The 25640-nt window shown below is 41.7% G+C and overlaps 1 protein-coding gene and 1 long non-coding RNA gene across 2 annotated transcripts in view; one reads left to right on the forward strand and one right to left on the reverse strand.

The window, feature by feature from the left end:
* Positions 1–64: 64 nt before the first annotated feature.
* LOC308386118 lies at positions 65–3672 on the reverse strand. The gene is made up of 3 exons (XR_013969721.1): positions 3620–3672; positions 3317–3391; positions 65–1980 (listed from the first exon to the last, which is right to left on the reverse strand). It is a non-coding gene; the product is annotated as an uncharacterized lncRNA (long non-coding RNA).
* A 4023-nt stretch (positions 3673–7695) lies between these two features.
* plppr5b (phospholipid phosphatase related 5b) overlaps positions 7696–25640 on the forward strand; it is a 130072-nt gene continuing 112127 nt past the window's right edge. The window contains exons 1-3 of the mRNA XM_080864863.1: positions 7696–7769; positions 15106–15194; positions 20992–21180. Of these exons, the coding sequence (XP_080720989.1) occupies positions 15132–15194; positions 20992–21180 (252 nt within the window). The 5' untranslated portion in view covers positions 7696–7769; positions 15106–15131. The remainder of the gene's footprint in view (positions 7770–15105; positions 15195–20991; positions 21181–25640) is intronic.

Genomic DNA, 25640 nt, shown 5'->3' on the forward strand with positions numbered 1-25640 from the left:
ACATCTGGTTTATGTTATGTTTGTTATGCTTTCACTCATTGTCATTTATTCTGCAGTTGTTGACCCTTTCTGCAGTGCCTCCTGGTGTTTGAATTTCTGCTTCTTTAATTTTCTTTCATACCTAAGAAGATGAATTAATTGCTTAATTAAAAGGATACAAATACAGCTTCAATTAACTTGTGTTTTTGAACAATAACACAGTACTCACTTTGAAACATGCAGTCAAAATAAATTAAACACTACTTACACACAAAATAGTGTAATTTATATTTACATTTTTAATGTTTTTTATTTTCATTTGAATATTAAGGTTTTCCTAGAAGAAGTTCGTTAACATTTTGCTGATAAGTGAAGATTCTCAGGAGAAACAGAAAAACAGGAGACCACACAGGACTGTGTGAACTTTGTGTGTACATTTGTTTGAAATATTAACGAAATACTGTGTCAACACAAATTTGATTTTCCCAGAAAAAACAGGATAAAAAGGAAAAACTGAAGATCTCTCAGATATTGTATCCCTTACTATTTGCTCCCCATTTTATTGCTTAATAAGCTCAAGGTTTAGTGTACTTGAACTGTAAGAAATAGAATCAATTTCAATTACAATTCCATACAATTGTATTTTATCTTCAATAGAACACAGAAAAACATCAAATGTTTGAACTGAGTAATCATGCCATTTTACATTCGCCTGCTATGAAGCCATGCTGCTGGGATAAATGCAGTATGTGGTTTAGCATCATCATGCTGACACATGAAGGCCTTCCCTAAAAAGGATGTCTGGATCAGAGCATTTCCTGCTCTATAACCTGTACATACTGTTTAACATGTACGCCTTTTCAGATGTGAAAGCTGCTATGGCATTAGGCACTAATGCAGCACCATACCATCAGAGATGCTGTTTTTAGACTGAATCATCTTACTAACCTGTTATCAACTAATCATGTGTAAAATGTTCCAACAGTTCTTTCTTTCTTAGTATTACTTTCTGTTCCAGGGTTCTGTTGCCCCCATCGCAACATTTTTGAGATGTTACGGCAAAAAAGAAAAGAAAAGAAGAAGTTCCAGACATAGTAATTATGCAAAATATAATGTGATTCTCAGACATGTTTTAAAAATACATGAGAATCCTACAAACCGTGGGCCGGTATGCTACTGGAGCACCTGCAGGAAATCCATTTAACATCTGAAAAGTCAGATGTCCTGAGATATGCATAACAACAAATTACCTCTGAGGCAATAACAGAGTGACCAAATTACTGAGAAGAGAGAAAACAGCTGTTTAGGTCAGTTCTGTTTATGTCATGTATTTTTAAGGGACAAAGTCCACGCAAATATTGACTGGTCTGAAAGTTTGAGGATGATAAGCTGTAAACAGAGACCTGTTCCTGTAAATGTCTAATCAAATAAAGAACACGCCAGGTGAACGCTGTTTTCTATTTTTCATGCTATGAGGAGTGTTAAAAAGATGAATCAGACAGAAATGCATTTGCAAGTAGAAGTTTGAGAACACATCGTCTAAATAAAAATTATGTAAACAGAATGTGACTGAAAAAAAAAATCAAAGCAAAAGAGTTCTACTGTCTAATGTTTTCATTAGAACCATACATCACTTTCTCTTAACCACCACAGAAGAGAAGAGCTCCTTTCTACACTCAAGCTAAAGCTTTAATAACAACGAGCACCACAATTCGGATAATTTTCTTCGACTTCTCTGGCCCCGATAACATGATCCAGTCCAGGATGCTGAGGGAGAAGCTGGAAGACATGCAGGTGGAGGATACACAGGTCCAGTGGATCAGTGACTTCCTGACAGGCAGACCACTGTTTGTGAGACTGCAGCAACTGAGCACCCTGTTCTGTCCCCTTTCCTCTTCACCATCTGTGACTGTCTCCTCCAGAAATTCTCTGATGACATGGCCAACTCGAGACCGCTTCCTCTCATCTCATGGTACAGAGTGTACACAGTCCTTATCAGACCTAATAAGGTTAAGATATTTTATCAACATATAAATGATTATATATCTCCAAGCATAAATAATTATATGTTTCTAAGCACAAATGACAACCTAAAAAATATCAATTCTAACAATTACAAGTGCTTTTCTGATGAAGACTTTTTTAAACTGTGTCCAAAAGTCCTCAGCAGTGGAAACACCACAGTTCAAAATCCCAAGTGCAAACCTTTTTCTCTGCAGTCCTCAAGATGCTCTCAGCTGTTTAACTTTAGGTAGAGTAGAAAAGCTTTACATATTTCAATACCACTGAGTGTTACATAAGACCCTGAAAACAAGGTGACAGTTGCTTCCCAAGCAAAAACCTCTGCATGTGCTCAGAAATCACAACAAATAAGACAATAATAAGACCAAACATATAAGTGACATAAGAGGCTAGGGAAAGAGCAAGCATGAAGTGAGATGCTGTTTGTGTGTGTACATGTGTGCACACTTGTTCAAGGTCCCTCTCGTTATGTACCAGTGTGATAAAGTCCTGAATGCAGCCTTCAGTTCTGAGCCTTAAAGAACATACACTCAGCAGCAGAATAGAATCACGTATAACTACATTTATACAGTTTCTAAATTACCAATTATTACATGCACATTCCTGCAACAATGTGATACAAAATGTGAACTACAGTTGGTGGTTTTAGCATGGAATGGCATAACAAGCAGGCTAGTTTCCAGATTAGGGCATAAGTTAAGTCCTGATTTAACTCAGTAAAAAGTGAATCACATTTGAAGCAGAAAACCCGGGGTTAACCCTGAAGTTACCTGGATATGACAAAATCTCCTCTTATACTAGAGGCCTCTGTTGTCAGGGGTGGAACACTTCAAAAAGACTCTGAATGACTTGGACATTAGGACAGACGCCATAACCACTGAAGAAACTGCAGCCGTGATCAAACTCCTTGAGAATGGCAATGCATTGGGCATGTACATGGTGTCTGCAGAAATGCTGAAGCACATCAGTGCCCCGTCAGCTTATGTTGGTCATCGGCACAAGTGCAAGAAGATTGGCTAAGAGGAGTTACAGTAAAGCTCCCCAAGAAAGGCAACCTGGCGGACTGCAACAACTGAGGAATCACACTATAGCCGAAGACTTCATAAGGCCCTGGACCAGAAATTCCGGGAAGAACAAGCCGGATTCTGCAGTGGCTGGTTGTGCACAGAGCAGAATTTAATCCTGTTCACAATCACCGAACAGACTTTGGAATACCAGCAGCATCTCTCGATTAATTTTGTCGATTTCACATAGGCATTTGATAGCGTCATATGGCATCCCTGAACAGTTCATCAAAATATTCTGAACCCTCTACCTTCGATCCAGTTGCTGCGTCCTCACAGAGGATCGCTACATCACCACTGAGACCGATATGAGGAAAGGGTGCATTCTATAAAATAAAATAAAAATATTACTGCATTGTGGTTTAGGTAAAAAAAAAAAGAGAAATTAATTCACTTAAATGCGCATTCATGTGAAAATAAATACACTTCCAGACCAAAGCCAAAATTTCCTTTCATGTACAATAGTAAATGGAACAATGCTGCCATCTACTGGGCAAAACTTAATAAGCAGTACTTCTTAAACAGAATTAGCCTGCAGCACAAAATACACATACCTGCAATAACATGGGACATGAGTAACCATGGGTTTCCAGCAACAGGATCCCGCCCAACTATCAAGAGAAATTTCAAATTATTAGACACGACAGTCTCCTCTAGCTGTTAGCTGCTAGCTCAGCGTGTCCATTTTTCCTACCGTCTAACCCATTAATTGCGAAACAAGATCATAAAACTGAAATCTACTCAGATGCTACTGTATGGGCAGTTCATGCTGTTAATGCTGTCATGTTAACCTCAATGGGGATCTTCAAATATGTTTTAAACTCATGTTCAGTCAGGGCGGACTGAGGAAGAACTTACCACAGCAAAAGCTTCATTGCTACTAAAGGGATAAGCTTAGGGAAAGCCCGTTTACCAGTAGCAGACTTCCACTGCGGATTTTCAAAATAAAAGTTTTAAAATCAAATCTTTCAAAATAAACCCATGGTTGCGATCCCAAGTTTAACAGGAATTTAACCACAACAAAACCATGTTTATTATTTTACATCGTTACACATACTTTCACTTACCTAACATTAACCGACTTCGTCCCTTCCTTACTCCCCGTGCTGCTCCTTGTCTATAGTCTTATTACTTCCCAGATCAATTATTGCAACTCCCTCTTATTTGGTCTCCCCAATAAGTCCCTCCATAAACTTCAACTTCTTCTTTCTGCAGCTCAGGTCATAACTCATACTCCATTAAGAGACCATATTACCCCAATTCTTCAACAGCTTCACTGGTTGCCCATAGAAGCTCAGATAAACTTTAAATATTAAATTCTCACGTTTAAGTGCATCCATAACCTTGCCCCTCCTTATCTGTGTGATCTGCTTCAAATAACCTCTGTTTCCTGCTCTCTCAGATCTTCATCTGCCACTCATCTTGTTGTTCCTTCTGCTCATCTTGTCTTTCAGTTGCTCTGCTCCTCGGCTCAGGAACTCACTTCCTCCAGTTATAAGAAATATAGATTCCGTTCCCTTATTTAAGTCACAGCTCAAAATTATTATTACTATTTATTATTACTCATTATTATTACTATTACTATCATCATCATTATTATTATTATCATTATTATTATTATTATTATTATTATTATGCAGACTTCTATGGACCAAGATGGCTTTGGGATACCTTGGCGTCCATCAACATGCCAGACGGACCTCAACTTCGCAGATGGCATTGTTTTGTTGGCTGACGTCTGGAAAAACATGAACACCATGACATGAAAACTTGGAGCAAGAGGCAGCCAAAGTGGGCTTCCGGATTAGCGGGAACCAGGCCAAGGTCATGAGAATTGGTTACGTGACGGCACAGTATCCCACAGGTAGGACAGCAATGTCTGGTGGAGGTGAACCAATTCACCACCCTGGGCAGCATCCTTGCAGGCGACAGAGATGCTGATCATTAGTCGTGTGTCAGATTGTGAAAGCGGGTGCGGTTTTCCAGTGACTCTGGCTGATCTGGTTGATCCCGAAGATCGACCGGGCTACAAAGATCCATCTGCTCAACTCCATCATTATACCTACCGCGATCTGCACTTGTGATACATGGAAAACATCAGCCAAAATCGCCAAAGACTCAATGTGGCTCAACACTCATGTCTAAGACGGATCCTCCCTGTTTCTTACTCGGACCATGTCACCAATGAAGAAGTCCACCGCCGGACTGCCACATGTCCCCTCAATGACATTGTGACTGACCGGCCTTTTGGGGGACAAACACTGTGCCAACTCCCGCACCAACTGCCCAAGATCACCATCCCATGGAACCCACCCCTTGGAAGACACAATCCAGGCCGCCCCCGTACAACATGGCGGAGGACTTTCATCGGTGAGTTACACACCTTAGACAGCCGAAGCTGATCGATTGTGCTGGCGGAGATCTGCCGCCCAATGCAAACAGCAGGACCTAAGTCTAAGTAAGTCTCTGTTGTTAGACTAACAGAACACAAACCATGTGAAACCTCTGGGGACACTAAACAGCTGCAAATTTACTGGGTTTCTTTTTACTGCTGATGTGGTATTATAAATGAGTTTGAGTAAATTAACATTTAGTATTGTCAGAGAAAATCACATTTTCTCAGATTCTAATTTCTAGGATTCTTCTAATCTGAACAGAACAATAGGACACCATATGCTAGTTAGACTCTTTAACAGTGTGTGTATGCTGTTGTTGTAATGAGAGCAGGTTGCATTACAGAGTTACATAATGAGACTCTCAGCAGTGATACTTCAGCTTCTTCCCAGCGTAACATAACTGCTGGCTTGGTAAGCTGACACCACATGCACACTGTGTGAGACTGTGTCACCAGAACTCCTGTTACTGTTGTTGGAACAGATACAAGTTACAGCAAAGGTAATGCTGCCTTCATGTCCAAAGAAAACACCAAACTTTCGACTTTTTTAAGTGAAAACTTTTTGAGTTTGTAATAAACAACATGTTTTGGAGAGGAAAATGAATTTAATACAGGACAGAGTTTGAAAGCCAATAAACATAGATTGCATGTAAATATAGTTTTTTTATGCAGAGTCTTTGAAAGCAATGGTTACAATAAAACATTACTTATCATAAAAGCTATGAATGAGTATGTTTTCATGAAAAAATAAATATAATTGACGTTATCAGTGCACCTTTTATGATTATGGCTCCTCAGCATTCAGCATTATAATTGTTTTATGACATTAGATGCGAAAAAAAAACTTCTATTGATTAAAAAAGTAGAATATAGTTAAGTGGTAACCACCAGAACCACCTCCGTATTATTTTTGATTTAAATGGTAGAAACGCAAAAGGACGACTTTTGCATTAAAACAACATGTTTTTTTGTTTATTTTTCCTTTTTTGTTTGTTTTTGCTATAATATAATGAGCTCATTTATTTTCTTTTTCTACGCATCTCTCTCTTTTAGCTTTTCTGACACGTTAATGCAACATTGATCTCCCCCACGAGCGCTTAAGTAAACCGCGCATGCGTCTCATCACCAGAATCTGCGATCGTGCAGCACTGTGGGTCCCGTTACTAAAAGGAAAATCCCAGGAAGTGTGACGGGATAAGGTGGCTGACGGACCCGGTGGGCCTGGGCGTTGTGTCAGCTGCAGACACCGGACAGCGCTGCGCTCAGACGGTTACCCACAGAGACTCCAGAGAGACTGCGCGAACTCTTGGAGCTGGCCAAGGTACGAGTCTCCGCGTCTGCTGCCGCTGGTCTCCTCCGAGGTGACAGAAAGCTGACGGTTCTGTCGGTATCTGCGACAGCCTTGATAACATCATACTTAACAGATCACACCTGTGTGTTCAAACCAGTAATATTATGTCATCACCGAGACCTGTGGCAGGGATCGATGGGACCTCTTTTATCCACTTTGGATGTCAGTGTCTTCCACTGATGTTTGAGGATGGTGGCTCAGCGCGTTCAGCACTTTTACACAATGCTGAACAAACAAACAAAGTCTCAACTTGGCACATAAAACTTTAACAGTGAACTTTACAAGAAAATGTTATTCAACGCCGTTTCACAAGTTTTTGATGATGGTCGGAAATAATTAGGCATCCATTAGATTATTTATTTAGGTTGTAAAAGCATGTTGAAAGGATGGATATCATACTCAGATATAATTAGGAAACTGTGGCTGATTCATCATTGTATATATTAGTAAATATAAAAATGTAACTTTTGATAATTAAATTCTGTATGACTCATTTTGAAAATTGTACTGTACACTCACCTCTAAAAAGTTTTCTACAGCTCTGTTCAGAGCTTTGACATCATTGCAGAGACTGCAAAAAGAACCGCTGCAGTTTCTTTTTAAGCCATAAACCAGTGAGCTTCCCAGACAGAACTAAGCATGCATTCTGCCAGTGATGGGTCGGTCGAAATGGCTCTCAGAGCCGGATCTTTGAAGTGAACAAGGTTTTTTTTTCTTTCTCCTGCCCTCTCTTTCACTTTTTTTCGCTTCACGTTGCAAATCACCCTTGTGTTTGCGCTGAGCAGAGACGGCAAACAGAGCCTTGCGTTTGCGCCCCTCCCCCCTCTGCTCAGCGCTGAGCTGAGGGGGCGGGGCGGTAGTTACACTCGCAACAGCAGTAGCACACAACAAGAGCAGGAGGGAGAGGGAAAGAAAGAGAGCCGGGATCAACAAGAGACAACACCGTCACATTGGAAAGGTACAGTAAAGAAAATGAGTGACACCAAGAAAAGAAGCAAAGTCTGGAGCCATTTCAATCTTATTGACAAAACAAAGGCAGAGTGTACAAGAAAAGGATATAATATAGAGCCGGCTCCACAAACAACATGCACAGGCACCTGAGAACTGTCCACCCATCAGTGCAATGGGAAGATAAAACGCAGTCAGTTGAGTGTGATATTAATATTTCTAAATGCCAACCTTTGCCTTAATTAAAGATCTGGGCGTTCTTTTCTTTTTGTCGCTTTTTTTCCCATATTTTAATTTATATTTGATTGTGTTGTGTTGTGGTTTGCAGTGTTTTGTGTTGTTTCACTTTAAATTTGTTTAACAGGAAAAAGCTGAAAATTTAAGTAGTTAAAAGTTAAAATGTATGAAATGTAAATAGTTGGTTTGTGTATTTTATAATTTATTTATTACATTTTATGTGGAGTATATTTACAGTGGCCCCTAGAGACAAAGCACGTACAAACTCCAAAACGTACAAACTCCAAAACACAACGGAAGTGCTCCAGGATGCTAGGGGCCGTGTTGAGCTTTTACCTAGTGGCTACACAAGCCAGGAAGTACCAACAATTGGATTGGGTGTGTGGTAGTAACAGGTAAATGAGGGTTTTTTTTAAAAATTATTTTAATATATATATATGAGTGTTTGTGTATTAATACAAAAACAATAGACATATGAATTCGATTGTGTAATTTAAGTGATCTAGTAGCTCTGTTTTGGAAGTTTAGTTAATGCTAGAAATGTGTTTTGGAGTTTGTGCATGTTTCGTCTCTAGGGGCCCCCATAAAAATTTATGTATAAACATGCATAAAGAAAACCACGTTTTTTTACATTACTAATTCCTTTTGTGCATAATTTTATGTTGTTGTTGATAATTAATTAATTAAAGCAACAAAACAACCTGAAGAGCCGGTTGGGAGCCGAAAGAGCCGGCTGTTTTTAGTGAGCCGAGCTGAAAGAGCCGGTTCTCTAAAAAGAGCCGGAAATCCCATCACTACATTCTACTGGTGGTGGTCAGAGGGCCCGGTGGCGCCAGTGTCCGGCAGCCTCGCCTCTGTCAGTGCGCCCCAGGGCAGCTGTGGCTACAATGTAGCTGCCATCACCAGTGTGTGAATGTGTGTGTGAATGGGTGGATGACTGAATGTAGTATAAAGCGCTTTGGGGTCCTTAGGGACTAGTAAAGCGCTATACAAATGCAGGCCATTCTTGATCTCCATCACACATGATACAAAAAATATAATTTGAGCAATTAACCATTCAATATTTCCTTTTTTCCTGTTTCCTTTAAATATGGATTTTTAAATATGTAACTTAGATATATTTCATGTTTATGTGTGATTGAAATTGAAATACAGCATGCAGGTGCATTGGATTGTGTGGTTTTTATTTAAATTCAGATGCGTTAGGGTTAGGGACCTGAAGGGATGGACATGATCAGCAACAACACTCAGGTTGGCTGTGATGTTTATGCTCAGTTGGTCAGTGTGCCAGTCTACTTCAACATTTGATAGGTTTTGCTTTCATAGATCAGGGCTCTAGACTACCTTTGTGCCATTGGTGCGCCTAACTTTTTTTCTTAGGTGCACCAGCACAAAAGTTAGGTGCACCCAAATTTTTCAACCACATCGCTTAACACCGCAGTTTTACATGTGCACTTTTTGGGGTGGAAATTTGCTGTCCATACAGCCAATATTGATTTGTAAATGATTAACTAACAATCTTGTCAACACAAAGTTCTTCATTGGGGCGCGACCGTGGCTCAGGGGGTTGGGAAGCTCATCTTGTAACTGGAAGGTTGCTGGTTTGATCCCCAGCTCTGTCTGTCTTGGTCTTTGTGTCCTTGGGCAAGACACTTCACTTACTGCCTACTGGTGATGGCCAGATGGGCCGATGGCGCAATATGGCAGCCTCGCTTCTGTCAGTCTGCCCCAGAGCAGCTGTGGCTACAACTGTAGCTGCCTCCACCAGTGTGTGAATGTGAGAGTGAATGAATAGTGGCATTGTAAAGCGCTTTGAGGGTCTCAAAAAGCGCCATAAAAATACAGTCTATTATTATTTATTTGGAGCACAGTTCTACAAGAAAGATAAGTTACTGAAAAAGTGCTTAAAGTGCGTTGGCACTCTTTGGTAATATTGTAAGCAATGTTAAACTTAATCATCACATCGGCTCCTCTGACGACCTGTTTGCTGCTGCCTGCTGCTGAAAGGCCGTGGGCAGAGGGGACACTTGGGCAGTGCATTTATCACAGCATGTAATGTGTTTTCTGGATACGCTGTGCTTTTTCAGCGTTTCAGTTTAAAACGTATTAGCACCAGTCACAAATGCAGTATTGCCGGCCGCGGTCTGTCCACACCCACAGCAGTAAATGCAGTGCATCATGTTGTCAGCTTTACTGTATCTTAGCCAGGGAAACTGGTCAAGCCGCTCTCTTCCAAATGTATAAACTTTCCTTCTTTTACTTTCAGTGGGCTCTGGCTCGGAGTCGATCGTATGTGGCTCATTATGTGATGCTGTCTCCGAACCAGTGTTAGACATAACCTGAGAGGTTGATGGCTGTGTGTCAGAGCCATGAATCAGGCCTTAACAAAAAAGTTATCAATCGTTCTTTTCACCTTTTCTCGTTACCCACAGCTACATCTTCTTCTGTCAGCCACTAGGGCTGGGTATCATCGCTGATTTCTATAATCCATTCACTTCAATTCAGTTTTGACTCAGACAGTCAGAAATATCATCATTCTGATCATTTATCAGTACTGACGCTGTGAGACTTCATCAGAGGTGTGAGCATCACAGCAGAGGTCTTTGTGTCAAAGTAACTGTGAATAAAACAGAAAAACAAGAAGCAGATTTTCCTGTTCTGGCTTTTTATAGCAGATGACCTTAAAAATATTCTGCAGTAGAACAAAAACAAAGAAAACCATGAATCAACGTATGAACATTACCTGATGCTGCTGAAGTGAAGCAAAGTTACAGAGGTTTGATTACAGACACAGCTGAGTGTTTTGCAAATTGTCATCATTTTAAAAAGTTTACGTTTCTTCAGTATTGAACAGCAGACTGGTGCGCAATAAGCAAACAAATAATGCAGAAAACAGATTCGAGAAACTGTTCTTGAAGTACATTTTGGTGTGAGCCGTTGACCTTCAGCCCCGACGGCGTGTCTGTGTACGAGAAAGCTGACATCTCACTGACGCGTCAGGTCCACGCTGTGTGTTCACGTCTTTGTCTGGAATCCGTGTACCTGCTCTCATTTACTGTTTTAGCTGTTTGGTGGCTGTTGAAATCGTTTTGTGAGCTTCTGGCGTTTCTGGCAAAATACATTTATATTTAAAAATCGATTCAGGATTTAATGAATCAATATCACATCATTCAAGCTAAAATCCATTTTAATCGGAAAATCGATTGTTGAAACCCCCCCCCGTGCTCACCTCTTTCTATCCGCCTGCACTTTCAAACATACATCGACATCGACAGGAATGTCTGGACCACAGCCAATCAGAGAGGTCCCACCCCTGACTGTCTCTGATTGGTTTAGATCACGATAGGGGCATAATGTGTGTCAGTTGTTGACCACATGGAGGCTTTCCGAGTTGCGGACACTTTTTGTTATCTCTAACGGCTGGTCACACCAGTGCCACCTAGGATTTTTTTTAGTCGCACCACTGAGAAATTAGGTCGTATTTTCAACGCAATTTTGGTCGCACTCTAGAGCCCTGATAGATGCTCTTTTGTACACTTGGGTCGTATGAAGTGGTTCTTTGACTTCATGGTCCTTCCTGTTAGCTTGAAGCAGTCTAGTCTTTCTGCTTTGACATTTTGAATTTTTGCCCAGAGAACTACCACTGTTGGTTTTTTATGAGAGAAGACACATATGCTCAATGTTATCATCAATTTATTCATAGATTTATTATCAAACTGTTAGAAATTAGTTTTACATGGCACCTCGGACCTCTGTGGCTCAGAGACAAAGACTGCTGCACCCAGGCAACCGAACGTTAACATGATTGATTGAAAGGGTGGCCTTAGGTCTGAGCTCACGTGTCTTCCTCTGCACCTCAGTTGACATCTCCTTATATAGAGATCAGCCTTTTGAAGGCAACACTCCCATTTCTATTAAAGTTTTAAGTCAGCCTTGAAGTTTTGTAACTTGGTGCCATCTCTAGAGCAGGCAGACCTCAGAGACTTCTCTCTGTTTGTGTCTGGAAGTATCTGTGTGTAGCAGTCTAAATCATGTTATCAATCTCCGGCTCTCTTCCAAAATTTGCCCCTCTGAAAAACTAGTTCATGCATTTATTACTTCCAGGCTGGACGACTGTAATTCATTATTATCAGGATGTCCAAAAAACTCACTGAAAAGCCTTCAGCTAATCCAAAATGCTGCAGCAAGAGTCCTGACAGGGACTAGAAAGAGAGAGCAGATTTCTCCTGTTTTGGCTTCCCTTCATTGGCTTCCTGTTAAATCCAGAATTCAAAATCCTGCTCCTCACATACAAGGTCCTAAATAATCAGGCCCCATCTTATCTTAATGACCTTGTAGTACCATATCACCCTATTAGAGCACTTCGCTCTCGCTCTGCAGGCCTACTTGTTGTTCCTAGAGTATTTAAAAGTAGAATGGGAGACAGACACTATCTCTACTTTTAAGATTAGGCTTCAAACTTTCCTTTTTGCTAAAGCATATAGTTAGGGCTGGACCAGGTGACCCTGAATCCTCCCTTAGTTATGCTGCAATAGACGTAGGCTGCCGGGGGATTCCCATGATGCATTGAGTTTTTCCTTTCCAGTCACCTTTCTCACTCACTATGTATTAACAGACCTCTCTGCATTGAATCATATCTGTTATTAACCTCTGTCTCTCTTCCACAGCATGTCTTTATCCTGTCTTCCTTCTCTCACCCCAACCAATCGCAGCAGATGGCCCCGCCCCTCCCTGAGCCTGGTTCTGCTGGAAGTTTCTTCCTGTTAAAAGGGAGTTTTTCCTTCCCACTGTTGCCAAAGTGCTGCTCATAGGGGGTCATATGATTGTTGGGTTTTTCTCTGTATATATCATTGTAGGATCTACTGTACAATATAAAGCACCTTGAGGCGACTGTTGTTGTGATTTGGGGCTGTATAAATAACATTGAATTGAATTAAATCCAAAACCAGACTACAGTGCACATCTGTGTACAACACAGGACAAAACACAGACACACAAATTATTGTTAGGATGCCTGGGTCGTTGACCCAGGGTATTTGAGTTTATTATATTATTTACACTTTTTAGTCTTTGGTTTCTTTGAGTTCTGTCTTATGGTTTATGTCTCTGTCTTCTTTAGTTGTTCTGTCTCCCCTATCACCTGTATCCCCTTGTCTAGTTCGCGTCTCTGTGTATCCTTAGTTCCTATATCCCCGTGTTCAGTCAGTGTTTGTGTCTGCCCTGGTCCCACGTCTCTGTTCCCTCTGTAGTGCCTGCATGTGAGTCTGTGTTATGTGTTTCCTGTTTTACTTTGAAGGTCTCTGTCTTATCTCAGTGTGTTCAGTTTACGCTTCCTTTTGTCTTGTCAGTTCTGATTTGCCCCAGCTGTGTTTCCCTCCTGTTACCCATTCCCTGATTGCTCCCTCTGTGTACTTAAGCCCTGTGTTTCTCTATGTCGGTGTCGCGATCTACCGTTTATTTTGCTGTGTGTTTTGCCCATCCACCGGTGTTAGTTTATTTTGAGTTTTGTTCCAGTTATGTTATGTTTGCGTTCAGCATTAAAGCTGTTTTGGTTTAAGTTCTGTCTCCGGAGTCTGCACCTTGGGTCCTATCCCTGTCCGCACACAGCCATCACCTAACAATTATGAGGTATATAGCCTTTACAATAAAAATAAATTCTAACATCAGTCAGTTAATATTCTCTCTGCCCAAATGCAAAAATACAAATAAGTTGCTGCCTTGTGATTGGCTGATTAATTTGTGCTAATGAGATGTTCACAGGTATACCTAATGAACTGGACAGTGAATGTGTTACATGAAATGTTTCATTTAGAGATGCTGAGCTCTGTCACTGAGGAGGTCCCTACATGAGGGGTGCTGATACCCGGGAGGTCAGTTTGCTCACCAGCTGCTGAGCTTAAGTGAACAATCAGCATTTGGACGTAACTCTTCCAGATGTGCCAAGCTCAGGTGAAGAGCACAGGAAATGGTGTCCTCTGTGGAGAGGTTTGGCCAGTAAGCAAACTTGAATGCGATGAATACATGATGCAGCAAAAGGGATGCTGTGGTCCTTTGCCAGCCTCTCGAAGCACTTCTTCAGGGTGGTAGTCATTACCAAATGTAATGGTGGATTTTTGGGGCAGCTTGAATCAGTGGCAGACTTGAAACACGATGAAACAACATCCTACTCCAGCATGGTGTCCAAAAGGACGTGTGCTGTTGGTGCCTGCGGAACAGTCAGTCTCCTCTGGCTTTTACAGACATCAGCCCGGGTGAAGATCGCCTCTTATTGCAGGGGTGTTCTCATTTATTGCAAATCTGGTGAAGTCAAGTCTAATTTTTTTTAAAGTATATTTAAAAACAACAAGAGTTGACCAAAGTCCTGTGCAACTAAAAAGAATAACACATAGCAGGGGAGCGTAAATAAAAAAGGCAAAGTCAGCAAACTTCAGAAAGGTAATCAGGTGTTTAATTTTAATGACTCAAAAGAGTTTAGAGAAGCTAGAACGGGGTATAAATGGTCTTTTTATGTGCGCCTGTCACATTTCAGACAGGTCAAGAATGCGGAGCCTGTCCAATTCCAAAAGAAAGGCTATTGCAATAATCAAGCTTGGGTGAAATGAAGGCATGAATTACTTTCTCGACGTCAGCAGATGAGAGAGCGTTCTTAGTCTTTGCGAGGACCCTCATAGAAAGACAATGTCTGCCTGTCATTTTAAGCCTTTTTTCCTTTGGAACCAGCTCCACATACGTGGAGCTTCACTGAAGCTGTCTGCATGTGTGCCTGTGGGTCTTGTAACCTTTGAAACAGTAATATTTCAAAAAAGTTAGCACAGGTTTATCTCACTTTACTGCATTTAATGGAACTGAAACTAATTGCTGTAGTTTTGGAAACATTCTTGTTGTCTTGATGGCAAAGTTTTGGGCTTTCACCAATCATATTGCAAATTTCACTCTGAAATGCTTTTATCTAGTTCCCAGATACTTTCTCACAGTGGTCAGGTTTCTCCATGGAGTACAGCTGCTCCAGGCTTTAGAACTGTAGATGCAATATGTTGAAATGTTTCTGAAGCTTTGTAATGAAAAAAATTTGAATCATTTCTTCTCTGATCTCGTTTGTCTCTCTTTAGCTGCCCTGGTAAGAAGAGAAGTCAACATGCCTTCAAAACCACCAAGTAGAAAAGAGCGAAAGAAGTGGTTCACCTCTCTGACGGGGGAGGTAAGACGTGTTTCATGAGGTACGAGTAGATGGGATTGATGGATACTTTCAGTTGCATCAGAAAACTTTGTTTTAAGTGTTGTCCTATTAAAACAATGAGACTACTCTAACTAGTTTGAGTGCGTGTTGTTCACAATCTCACCAGTGTATGTATGTATGTATCTATCTATCTATCTATCTATCTATCTATCTATCTATCTATCTATCTATCTATCTATCTATCTATCTATCTATCTATCTATCTATCTATCTATCTATCTATCTATCTATCTTTCTTTCTTTCTTTCTTTCTTTCTTTCTTTCTTTCTTTCTTTCTTTCTTTCTTTCTTTCTTTCTTTCTTTCTTTCTTTCTTTCTTTCAACGATACCTGAGTCAAATTACTGGAGAGTTGTGAATCAGTATGTCTGGCTTGGTTGCTTTATTATGGCTATTCAGTACTGAGACTTTGTACCTTTCTAACACAATCCAAAGATGATCTTTGCATTTCACTCAGATTGGAAGTAACAACTTTCATGATCTGCAGCTTTTGTTGATACTGTTGTAGCTACAGTGCTCCTTTTGTGCCAGGTGTGGGTCTTTGGTGTTACAGAATAGTGTTCTGTCACCCTCTGGTGGCAACAGAATCAGATCACACATCTCAGCAATTCGGCAACTGATAGTCTTTGTGAATTTGTATAGAGCTTACTCGTTTGCTTTTATCGGTGTGTTGGGACTCCTTTCAGTAAAACAGAACCCTGTGATTAACTTTGAACAGATTTAGCAGCTTTGATCAGACATTTCTATTTCTTTTTATTTTATTTTATTTTTTTGCTGTGGAAGAAGTAGTATAGTGAGTTACTTGTACTGGTCATGGACTTATTTAATTATTATAGTTATAATTATAATCTAATAATAATTACAATTATATAATTATAGTATAATTATAATTATATTAATTATAATATAATATAAGGCAGCACGGTGGCGCGGTGGTTAGCACTGTTGCCGCACAGCAAGAAGGTCCTGAGTTCAATTCCACCATCAGGCCGGGGTCTTTCTGTGTGGAGTTTGCATGTTCTCCCCGTGTCTGCGTGGGTTCCCTCCGGGTACTCCGGCTTCCTCCCACCGTCCAAAGACGTGCAGCTTGTGGGGATAGGTTAATTGGATAATCCAAATTGTCACTGGGTGTGAATGTGCGAATGAATGTGAGTGTGAATGGTTGTCTGTCTCTGTGTGTTGGCCCTGCGACAGACTGGCGACCTGTCCAGGGTGTACCCGCCTCTCGCCCTATGACAGCTGGGATAGGCTCCAGCGCCCCTGAAAAGGATAAGCAGAAGTGAAGCGAATGGATAATATATATATAATATTATTTTTAAGTTTCTGCTTTTGAAGGCAGATAGTAATTAACACAGGTGCGTAAGCCGTGAAACATCTGCTGTCTGAACAGAGAGAACTGTACAGAATAAAGAAAGTGAATACTGCTAACATTTGTATACACAGCAGTCCCTCGCTATAACGCGGTTCACTTTTCGCAGCCTCACTGTTTCGCGGATTTGTTTTCTCTGATATTTTGCATGATTTTTTTCTTACAGTGCATTGTGTTCTGCATCCTGATTGGCTGTAGACCGTTGTCAGTTAATCTTGTGTCTCCTGTAACAGTCAGATAAGTCAAACTTTACTCAACTCATTCTTCTTGCTTCCTCTACTCCCGTACCATTGATTCATTAATGCTGAATTCTCTGGCAGCTGCTCTATTCCCATGTTCTGGACCTGAAAACAGGGTTTGATCTTTGGTTTCTATAATACTGGACTTATTTTTCTACAAAGGTTTGAACTTTGAAAGTTTAAACAAGAGAGAAAAGTGTGAAAATGTTCATGCCTGTCTGAGAAAAGTGTATAGAGTGTGTAGTGAGGGGTTTCACAGCCGTAAAACATCTATAATAATTGTAAAAAATAAAGTTGGCTACTTCGTGGATTTCACCTATTTTTAGAATGTAACCCCCGCGATAAACGAGGGACTGCTGTACTTATAAATGTTAGAAGTATACTTAACATTTATATACTTATACTTACTAGGAAAGCTTACTGACCATTAAAGCATCAAATAAAAAGTATAGACCCAGAAAGAACTATGCCCATATCTCTTCTGCTTCCTGAACTCCACAAAGGATGTCATCACTACTCATTGTCCATAACTGGGTGTAAAACAGCAACAATCGAACGTATTGGCCTTTCACTGTGTGGTCTTGTTTAGCTGCTCTCTCTGATGTGAAGTGTTGAAAGGAAGGTGGACAATGATGTCATCATTGAATTTTACAGCATTGGAAAGTGGAAGTGATGTAAAAGAATAGTCTGACAGCCAAACACGTGGGAAAGCAGACAGATGAGTGAAGAAAGTGAACATGATTTGCTGATATACAAAATTCAATTATGCTTTTTGCCAACTGGACTCTGATGGCCCCTCACAGCAGAATGAAATCAAAGCAGTGATAGAAATTACAGCAGAAGAAAAGAAACCGCAGTCTTGCTGTTGTAGGAAGTTCCTTCCTGTTAAAGAACAGATGTATGTTAGCAGCAGCATCGCAGAGGCACACGGTCAGACATAACATGAATAAACATGCATCATGATGAGTTAGAAAACTTAGGGAGGGCTCTGGATAGCAAAGGCATAAAGCAAAGCAGAGCCTGAGCCTGCAGTACAGCTCAGGGGCCACTTCAGGGCAGGAGAGAGCAGAGTCTAAGATAAGGCAGATACAGAGCCTGTGATAAGGCAAGGTGTAGGCGAAGGACAGGACATGAGAAAGCCTGCATTACAGCTCAAGGATGCTGATGGATTCCTGACTGAACATAATCTTTACACTAGATTAGCATAGTGCAGATTAGCAATTGGAGTTTAAAAAGAAGTCAAGGAATCAATTTATAGACCAAAATGTATTCAGACTTTTCACTCATCAAAGTAGCCACGGGATATAACAGCTGGACACATCTGTAGTCGTGGCTCATCATCAAAACACTCCACAAATCCTGCCAGTGATTCACTTCCTTATAAACCATTGAATCAGGTACTTTCCATAGTGATTCCCAGTATATTACACAGAAATAAGTTTTCTATTTTTTCATTTGGCTTTTGCTTTGCTCCTGATAAATTGTTTTCAAATATTGTGTATCCAAACTGTGGACATTCCCTTTTTAAGCTTTTGTGAAACAATAAAGGTAAAAACCTGCGTATTATTATTATTACATTATTATGAGGCCACACATAAAAAACAACACATGCAGAAGAAAAACATTGACAATCAATACAATCAATATGCACATTAAGAGACACAACACTCAAAACACAGACAGACAGCACAGCAGATACAGACTGCATGGCTACAGTTTGATTTTATGTACACTGCCAAACGTTTTAGGACGCCCCATTTTTTCCAGTTTTTTATTGAAAATTATGCAGTTTAGTGTCTCATTAAGTTTTGTTTCCTTGTGCTTATTAGTTTTTTCTAAACACTGTATAATTTCCTGTTTTAGGATTTGTGTCTAGTTATAGAGGATCATATTAGTTCTCTTTAGTGTTGTAGTGTTCCTGAGACCTGAACCTCCTGAACCTCCTGAGACCTGAACTCTTTCATGGCATGCTTTTCTAATTTCTCTTCACTACTTGGGCTGACTGGGGCCTGATGAATGTAAAAACAAAACATTACCTGATTTTTGTTTCTGAGAAAAATGAGATCCACATATGAGGACATTTGCTGTAAATTTTGATAGAGCAGTGGCAGCATAACGTCCTCGTAAGTGGATATCAGGCCCTTGTAGAGCACAATGTAGTACTTTGGTCCTTCCCAATGAATCATTCAACTCAGCAAAATGAGCAGAAAAAGCCAAGAACTCTAAAACTTGGGCGGAGTTTGATCCTTCTTCATGTCTCTGCTGGAATTTCCAATGGTGGACGTCTTGTGAACTGCTCGTTCCCAGAAGACGAAGCGAACGACACAGAACGTCTCCAGAAATTCCCAGTTTATGCTCTGATCTTAAAAGACGCTGATATCTACCCAGACCACATTATCCTCTCCATCACCGAACGTTCAGCTAATTTACGGTATTTAAGTTCAGCTTTTAATTTTATGCTATTTTACTTCAGTTGGATTTGTCTTTAGCAAATTCTCACAAGAGCACTCATCTTAGCACAATCCCTTTTAAAGCAGTTAAAGCAATACGTTTTCTTTAAAACTCTGTGTTAGTTAATCACAGTTTACTCAATGCAGTCGTCGTTTTACTAAAGTCAGAGGTCAGAGTGTCCTGTGCATCGCCTCGCAGCATCACAACTCTCAAGTTTCAGTTAGGCCTGTCTTTAGAATCGTTATTACATTTTTGCATTGCTCAACTTAAACACAATTATATCTACCTGAGTATATTCTGATTGGCACTAAGTATAGTAAACTGTCAGCAAAACCACATGTGAATCATAATCGTGTTTAACCATTACAACATTTAAAACTACTGACAGGTTGGTTGCACAGTTCTGATCTTCTTACTCCCAGAGATGAATATAAAGGTCAGTGATCGATCATGTCCACACCTCAAAATCCAAACATTTTTACTACTCAAATTACATTTGATTATATCCTTGATTAACAATAAAGAATAAAGTTACTATTAGCAAAAGCACACACAGACAAGAGTGCTTTAACACTTTATAAATCACATATAACACTCGATGGTGAGTCTTATATGATCCACGAGTGTTTGTTGCCTCCATCATGATGGTGTTTTTCTCCTGCTCTGCATCAGGTTTTTAAAGATGACAGATATTTAGTTTGGCTCGTTCAAAGTGGAGATGAGCTCTTTTGTCCAGGAGCGTCTGAGAAAAATAACAATCTTGGCTGATTACAGTTATTTTTTAAAGCCACTACATAATCATAACAATTACACGACTCCCCCCTTACTGAACGGTGTTGCTGATAAGTCTCCGTTTTCTCCTTTTGTTAGCTGTTGAATTTTAAAGTTTAGCTGAACAGTTCTGTAAAACAAAAATGCATTCATGTGTTATATGTCATTTTTTATTCATCATATAATTATAAACAGATAAAACACTGACACACCTGTGCTGTTACATGTTGCTACAGCAGACTCCTGTGAAGAAGGCGCCTCCTGTGACTCATAAAGCCAGTGATTTGCACTCTTTCACTAAAGTTCTGAATCTTTCTTTCAGCAGCGCCGACAGGAAGTGACCTGCCATATGTGCCACAGAGAGCATCTGCATCCCTCCAGATGGAGACTCTGCATCATGCACCTTCTTCTCATTCACTTCTATTCATCTCCTCATTTCCCTGAGCACTCATATGACGTCCATGGCCCCTCCCTGCGCATAATCCCGTCTCTCCGTTCTCTCCAGCTGATCCTTTCTCTGCTGCTAAACACACGTCCGGGTTTACGCACACATATGGTTTACACACACACACACCCACACACACACGCACACACATACGCACACCCACACACACACACACACACACACGTGGATCACGTCAAGCTTTTAGCCAAGCCTTCTCAGCTCTTACGCGCAGACACACCCTCACACACGTCGCTCGCCCCCACACCTCCCCTTCTGTCTCAGTCAGTGTGCAGCGGCAGCAGCGGAGGGTGGAGGACGTGCTGAACGCAGTCACGGAGGCTTCTGGCGCACAGCCGAGCCGTCATGAGCCGCTCAGCGGAAGTGGACGCCGCTGCGGAGGAGGAGGGGGCTGAATAGAAGAGAGAGAGAGACTGTGTTCTAATTAAATGTCTCACGCTCTCCGTGTGCATCATGCTGTATTTCCAGCTGGTGATCATGGCCGGGACCGTCATGTTGGCCTACTACTTCGAATACACCGACACCTTCACCGTGCACGTGCAGGGCTTCTTCTGCTACGACACCACGTACACCAAACCGTACCTGGGGCCGGAGGACAGCAGCGCCGTCCCACCCGTGCTGCTGTACGCCGCGGTGGCCGGGCTGCCCACGCTGCTGGTGAGTGCACACCTGACCTGGCCGCATCAAGCCTCACTGACACTGATTGTGCTGTCACACTGTCGACGGCTGGCTGCTGCTGTGCTGCTGTAGCTGTACGCTGGAGTCATGCAGTGCAGGATGAAATGCATCAGTGCCGTTTGTTTCTCTGTGGCTGGAGCAGAATAAGAGCCTTTAGAAAGTCACTCTAGCTTATGGGACTTTCAAGATAATCAAGGATTATTAGAATATACACTAATGAGATCTGCCCACTAACGCACACTGATCAGTCTGATTCAGTATTCGTAGTATTCACAGAACGAGATGTAACAAGTTTTTGGTGTTTTCAGCTTCCATGTAGCATGCACCGTCTACAGCTTCATCTTTAGTGCAAATTATAACACAAAATGTGAAAGAAGCGGTTCCCCAAATCATAAAATGCAGCATTTGAGTCATTGTTTTCCATCACTCCAGACTGAAGATTCTTTCATGTTTATTACATCTCATCATAGAATGAATGACCATCGGGCCACCTTTTCTCAGCGTGGGTATTTTATTTATTTACAAATTTAAATGGTGTTATTAATTAGAAGAAAGAAAGCAAACAAAACATTGAACATCATGAAGGTTAGAAATGTTATAACACTCACACCAAGGACAAACGCTCAGTGTTGTGTGTGGACCCGACTTTGATGTTTATGGTGCCGATTTTTTTATCTTACCGTTGCTACTTTTGACTGTTTCAGCCACGTCTGCTGGGATGTCTGAAATAAGCAAAAGCTAAAGCGTAATAAAGAAGCTGAAGTGAGAAATCCCTGTGGAGTCAACAGACTCAAATATAGCAGTTGCTGCAGTTCCTCTCTACCCGCATCACAACCATCAGTGTGATGAACTCTTATCAGCTTATAGCGTTATGTTAGCGTACCTCTTTGGCTGCTGCATGCTCAGCTAGATTGACACTGTAACTCTGTAGTGTACTGACCGCTGATGCTGAAACTGAGGTTGGTAAAAAAAAAGACAAAAAAGCTCACCCTGTGAATAACATAGTAAATATAAATAGTTATTTGTTATCTTATGTGCAGAACTTTGTGATTCTGTGTAGAAAGGTGCTATATAAATGAAATTGCATTTATTATTATTTATTTATAGTTTACACAGTCATTTTATCTGTCTTTGAATTACAGACTGGTGTAGCTTTAAGACTAATCTGCTTGATGTTCACTGAGATACAGTATATAACAACATCATAGATGATTATCCCTGTCAGAACTCAGTCAGAAAGTTAAAAGGTGACAATTTTGCGGGTTTATTAAACCTGGGAATCATCTGGGAGAGAAGGAGATGATACATACTTCACTCTTTGATGCTCTCACGTCTCAGATGCAGCTCCTGCAGCTTCCTGCTTGATCTTAACCTTTCCTTAGTATCTGACTCACAGTACACTCTACCGTGCTTCCTGGCTAATGTCCAACGGCTCTCTCATCAGCTTTTCCAATTACAAGCCGACTGTGCACTGAAGTTCAAATGCAAGCCTGAGCAGTGCAGTGCAGCTTGAATGTTAAGTGCAGTTATTACTGCTGCAGTCGCTGACAGTGCAGGCTGAGCTTACATAGCTCGATACACGCAGGACTGTCTGCAAGCCCCGAACTCTGCTTCAGCTGCTAGCCTACACACACACACACACACACGCACGCACACACACACACACACACACACACACACACACACACACACACACGCACACACAGACACACACACACACACACGCACACACAGACACACACGCACACACACACACACACAGACACACACACGCACACACGCACACACAGACACACACACACACGCACACACACACACACACACACACACAGACACGCACACACACACACACACACGCACACACACACACACACACGCACACACAGACACACACACGCACACACACACGCACACAAAATGTTTAAAAGGAGTCTGTGATTTTCTGCTATAAAATGTGTGTGTATACAGTGGGGCAAAAAAGTATTTAGTCAGCCACCGATTGTGCAAGTTCCCCCACCTAAAATGATGACAGAGGTCAGTAATTTGCACCAGAGGTACACTTCAACTGTGAGAGACAGAATGTGAAAAAAAAAATCCATGAATCCACATGGTAGGATTTGTAAAGAATTTATTCGTAAATCAGGGTGGAAAATAAGTATTTGGTCAATAACAAAAATACAACTCAATACTTTGTAACATAACCTTTGTTGGCAATAACAGAGGTCAAACGTTTACTATAGGTCTTTACCAGGTTTGCACACACAGTAGCTGGTATTTTGGCCCATTCCTCCATGCAGATCTTCTCGAGAGCAGTGATGTTTTGGGGCTGTCGCCGAGCAACACGGACTTTCAACTCCCGCCACAGATTTTCTATGGGGTTGAGGTCTGGAGACTGGCTAGGCCACTCCAGGACTTTCAAATGCTTCTTACGGAGCCACTCCTTTGTTGCCCGGGCGGTGTGTTTTGGATCATTGTCATGTTGGAAGACCCAGCCTCGTTTCATCTTCAAAGTTCTCACTGATGGAAGGAGGTTTTGGCTCAAAATCTCACGATACATGGCCCCATTCATTCTGTCCTTAACACGGATCAGTCGTCCTGTCCCCTTGGCAGAAAAACAGCCCCATAGCATGATGTTTCCACCCCCATGCTTTACAGTAGGTATGGTGTTCTTGGGATGCAACTCAGTATTCTTCTTCCTCCAAACACGACGAGTTGAGTTTATACCAAAAAGTTCTGCTTTGGTTTCATCTGACCACATGACATTCTCCCAATCCTCTGCTGTATCATCCATGTGCTCTCTGGCAAACTTCAGACGGGCCTGGACATGCACTGGCTTCAGCAGCGGAACACGTCTGGCACTGCGGGATTTGATTCCCTGCCGTTGTAGTGTGTTACTGATGGTGACCTTTGTTACTTTGGTCCCAGCTCTCTGCAGGTCATTCACCAGGTCCCCCCGTGTGGTTCTGGGATCTTTGCTCACCGTTCTCATGATCATTTTGACCCCACGGGATGAGATCTTGCGTGGAGCCCCAGATCGAGGGAGATTATCAGTGGTCTTGTATGTCTTCCATTTTCTGATGATTGCTCCCACAGTTGATTTTTTCACACCAAGCTGCTTGCCTATTGTAGATTCACTCTTCCCAGTCTGGTGCAGGTCTACAATACTTTTCCTGGTGTCCTTCGAAAGCTCTTTGGTCTTGGCCATGGCGGAGTTTGGAGTCTGACTGTTTGAGGCTGTGGACAGGTGTCTTTTATACAGATGATGAGTTCAAACAGGTGCCATTCATACAGGTAACGAGTGGGGGACAGAAAAGCTTCTTACAGAAGACGTTACAGGTCTGTGAGAGCCAGAGATTTTCCTTGTTTGAGGTGACCAAATACTTATTTTCCACCCTAATTTACGAATAAATTCTTTACAAATCCTACCATGTGGATTCATGGATTTTTTTTCACATTCTGTCTCTCACAGTTGAAGTGTACCTCTGGTGCAAATTACTGACCTCTGTCATCATTTTAAGTGGGGGAACTTGCACAATCGGTGGCTGACTAAATACTTTTTTGCCCCACTGTATGGATAGGGATTTGTCCTGGTGTGTGGGACTCTAGCATCAGGTTTAAAAAAACACCCAGCACGCCCCTGTGGGCGGTTTATCCTTCAAGCTCGGGTCCTCTACCAGAGGCCTGGGAGCTTGAGGGTCCTGCGCAGTATCTTAGCTGTTCCCAGGACTGCGCTCTTCTGGACAGAGATCTCCGATGTTATTCCCGGGATCTGCTGGAGCCACTCGCCTAGCTTGGGAGTCACCGCACCTAGTGCTCCGATTACCACGGGGACCACCGTTACCTTCACCCTCCACATCCTCTCGAGCTCTTCTCTGAGCCCTTGGTATTTCTCCAGCTTCTCGTGTTCCTTCTTCCTGATATTGCTGTCATTCGGAACCGCTACATCGATCACTACGGCCGTCTTCTTCTGTTTGTCTACCACCACTATGTCCGGTTGGTTAGCCACCACCATTTTGTCCGTCTGTATCTGGAAGTCCCACAGGATCTTAGCTCGGTCATTCTCCACCACCCTTGGGGGCATCTCCCATTTTGACCTCGGGACTTCCAGGTTATACTCGGCACAGATGTTCCTGTACACTATGCCGGCCACTTGGTTATGGCGTTCCATGTATGCCTTGCCTGCTAGCATCTTGCACCCTGCTGTTATGTGCTGGATTGTCTCTGGGGCATCTTTACACAGCCTGCACCTGGGGTCTTGCCTGGTGTGATAGACCCCAGCCTCTATGGATCTTGTGCTCAGAGCTTGTTCTTGTGCTGCCATGATTAGTGCCTCCATGCTGTCTTTCAGTCCAGCTTTGTCCAGCCACTGGTAGGATTTCTGGATATCAGCCACCTCCTCTATCTGCCGGTGGTACATACCGTGCAGGGGCCTGTCCTTC

Source organism: Rhamphochromis sp. 'chilingali', assembly GCF_963969265.1.
Source record: "Rhamphochromis sp. 'chilingali' genome assembly, chromosome: 18".
NCBI lineage: Eukaryota > Metazoa > Chordata > Actinopteri > Cichliformes > Cichlidae > Rhamphochromis > Rhamphochromis sp. 'chilingali'.